At 51.6% G+C, this 3,167-nt stretch overlaps 1 protein-coding gene across 1 annotated transcript; it reads left to right on the forward strand.

Moving 5' to 3' along the window:
* Positions 1 to 949: 949 nt before the first annotated feature.
* Positions 950 to 2,494, forward strand: LOC125507700 (heavy metal-associated isoprenylated plant protein 35-like). The gene is made up of 2 exons (XM_048672184.1): positions 950 to 1,170; positions 1,269 to 2,494. Exons 1-2 carry the CDS (start codon positions 1,083 to 1,085, stop codon positions 2,204 to 2,206), a joined length of 1,026 nt encoding a protein of 341 aa, XP_048528141.1. The 5' UTR covers positions 950 to 1,082; the 3' UTR covers positions 2,207 to 2,494.
* The last annotated feature ends 673 nt before the right edge of the window (positions 2,495 to 3,167 follow it).

The raw sequence follows: 3,167 nt of genomic DNA on the forward strand, positions 1-3,167 counted from the left end.
ATGTGCGCACAAACGCCATCAGTAAAAATTATCACTCACGCTATATTGGTGGTGTTGGGTGCCAACGCCACCAAGGCTCTTTTTGCCACACCACTACTAGGCTTTTTCTGCACCAGTGCTACATGAAACTCATGTGAAATATACCCAAGATAATTGTCTTTAGGGATGGAAGAGTTTAGAACAAATGGGGAGGTTTGTGATGTGAGAATTTGTGCACATTGTGCATTGTACGGTAAATCGTAAAGTAGAAAAGAAATTGCAATTCAGTTAGAAGATTTCTTTTTGGAAAATTTAAGTATGAAAAATTCTAAAACAAAGAAGAATTGCATGCATTTTGATGTTTCTGTGTATGATGCATTGTAAATCGTGAAGTAAAAAAGAGTGTCATTTCATTCAGAAGAGAAATATATGGATAGTTAAAGCATGAAAGGTTTTAGAACAAACGAGAAACCCTTGTGTTTTGGGGTTTGTTCATTGTGAAATATTTTCAATAGTACATGTGGCAGAATTTGTTGTTGTGCAGATGATATCCAACGGTCAATAGTGTCCGAATTTGCTATATTTGCACCGGCAGATTGGCTTCATCCAAAGACCTATTTTAAAAATTATACATATGCTACAGAGCGATCATAATCATTGAAGAGCGTTTTGTTGGCAACTTTAGTTATCGCGTGGATGTCAGTACGATAAATTTTGATGAAAATCAGAAGTGCAGTGGAGTTGCCGTGCTCGACCGACCAACATAAATTGTCATCAAAATCACTCTCAAATATCATGCTCCCAACAATACGGCCGCCGGAACGGATACCTAGGAACGGAACGGATACGCCGCCGCCGCCTGGGTACTAACAATACGGCCGCCGCAGCAGAGCACCCGGCCGGCCCACATGTCAGCGGCCCATGTGGTCGTACTCCATCCCCGCGTCCACCTCTATAAGTTGAGCACCGCATCTGCTGCCTCCCCTGAGCTCCCAGCGTCCTGAGAGGAGAGCCACAGACTCGAGCGCCCCCCCATCCTCATCCTGCTCCCTAACCAAGAAGCGAGACGACGGTGACCAGTCCCCAGAGCGCACTCCCACACCATGGATCTCCAGACCTTCGTGCTGAGGGTGACCATCCACTGCCATGGCTGCAAGAAGAAGGTCCGGAAGGTGCTCAAGAGCGTCGAAGGTACCAGCGTCGCCCTCCTTAATTCTCCTCCCGCCGCTGCATTTTCGGCTTAATTAGCTTACTAAGTGGTCGTCGCGCGTTTTGGTTGGGGTGCTCAGGCGTGCAGGACGTGAAGGTGGATGCCCAGCTGCACAAGGTGATGGTGACCGGCACCGTGGACGCCGAGACGCTCATCAAGCGGCTGCACAAGTCGGGCAAGCAGGCCCTGCCATGGCAACACACGCCTGCCAAGAATCCCGACCCTGCGCCGCCAGCCCCAGCCGACGCCCCCGCGCCGGCCGAGGACGGCAGCAAGGATGCTGCTGTAGCGGAGAAGAAGCCGGCGGAGCCTGTGAAGGAGCCGCAGGCCGACAGCTCGGACAAGAAGCCGGAGCAGGAGACGGCCCCGGAGAAGAAGCCTGAGGCGGAGAAGGAAGCAGAATCTGAGAAGAAGGCTGACAAGGAGGAGGAGGCGAAACCAAGCGACGAGGCAAAGCAAGACGGCGGCGAGGGCGAGCCCAAGGCAAAGGGCGCCGAGCCCGCGAGTGAGCCCGCTGCCGCCGCAAAGGAGGCCGGCGGCAATGACGAGGCCGAGGCGAAGAAGAAACAGAGCAAGCCCAAGGACGCCGATAGGTCCCTGTCCCCAGCGCCGGCGCATGCGCCGATGCACGCGCGCCACGAATTCAACCCGTACGGCGCGCCGCAGCCGGTGATGAGCTACAACATGGCGCAGCCGAGAGCGAGCGTGTCCCACTACGCGCCGCGGCCGGAGCAGGGCTACTCGCTGCAGCAGCAGCAGGCCGGGTACTCCTCCTCCTCCATGATGCAGCACCCACCGGCGCCGGTGCAGCAGGCCTACTCCCAGCAGGCGCAGCCAATGCAGCAATGGTCGCCGTCCTACCTCTACATGCCGTACCCGCACGCGTCGCCGGAGTCCTACTACCAGGACTACTACAGCCCGCCCGGGACGCACGCGGCGCCGCCACCCCTGCCGCCGCTCCAGGACTCGTACCGCCTGTTCGACGACGAGAACCCCAACTCGTGCAGCGTCATGTGATCGATGGCGGCTCCGGCCACCGCCGGAAAAGTAGCCAGAGGCGGCCTCATAATCGTATCGTAATAGAGACCTCTCTGGTTGTAGGTAGAGACAGTAGCTTGTTACTCTCTTCGATTGGGAGGTCAAAGCTCTCCTTGACCAATCCTTTTTCTTTTTCTTCTTCTTCCTCTTTAATTTCTTCTTCTATTATTGCTACTATTACTGTTCTAAATAGAGCATGTAATTGTAATGAGAGAACCTTTACATGTAGTAGTAGCATCAATGAGATCTTCCACCCTACTAGTACCACTAGCATTTTGTATAATCTAAAAAGACATGAGAGAGAGAAACATAAAAGAAAACACGGATTATATATTATACAGCTAAAGAATCTTCTCTAGAGGAATTAATTACTCAGTCCCATAATATGCGTTTTTGACACTATTGTAGTGTCAAAAACGCTCTTATATCACGGGACGGAGGGAGTAGTAGAAAGGTCGTGGTCTGTGCTCCAATCCAATCATGCATGTCTAGAGGATATCCTTGCCGATTCTTGTGGCCAGCTCCCGAGCAGCCTCTGACGATCGATGAGGCCCAATCACCTTCCCTTTGCCACCGATCAAGTTAGCACGATAATGATGTTTAATTAATTAGTGTGATGGCTCAGCAGCCCAACTTGTTTAGGTTGGTGCTCGGGGTGAGGCCAAGCTGGCCGGTTTGTCTGAAGCCTTTTCATATAGCTCATCGGTCGCTCATGCCGAATGGTGTGGTGCTGGCCGGTTTGTTTGAAGGCTCTTGAATATAAGCAAGAGGGCTGTGCTTGCCCACATGTTAATGATTTGATTTACCCATGCTGATCTCAGCCTGGGTGATCATGCATGATTTATATATAATGCTGGTACAGTAATAAGATACTGTTATGCTCATTAGAGTCAGCTAATCTGGTTTCATTATTGTGGGTTGCGGGGGTACCATATATATA

The sequence above is a fragment of the Triticum urartu genome, chromosome 5 (genome assembly GCF_003073215.2).
Source record: "Triticum urartu cultivar G1812 chromosome 5, Tu2.1, whole genome shotgun sequence".
Taxonomy (NCBI): domain Eukaryota; kingdom Viridiplantae; phylum Streptophyta; class Magnoliopsida; order Poales; family Poaceae; genus Triticum; species Triticum urartu.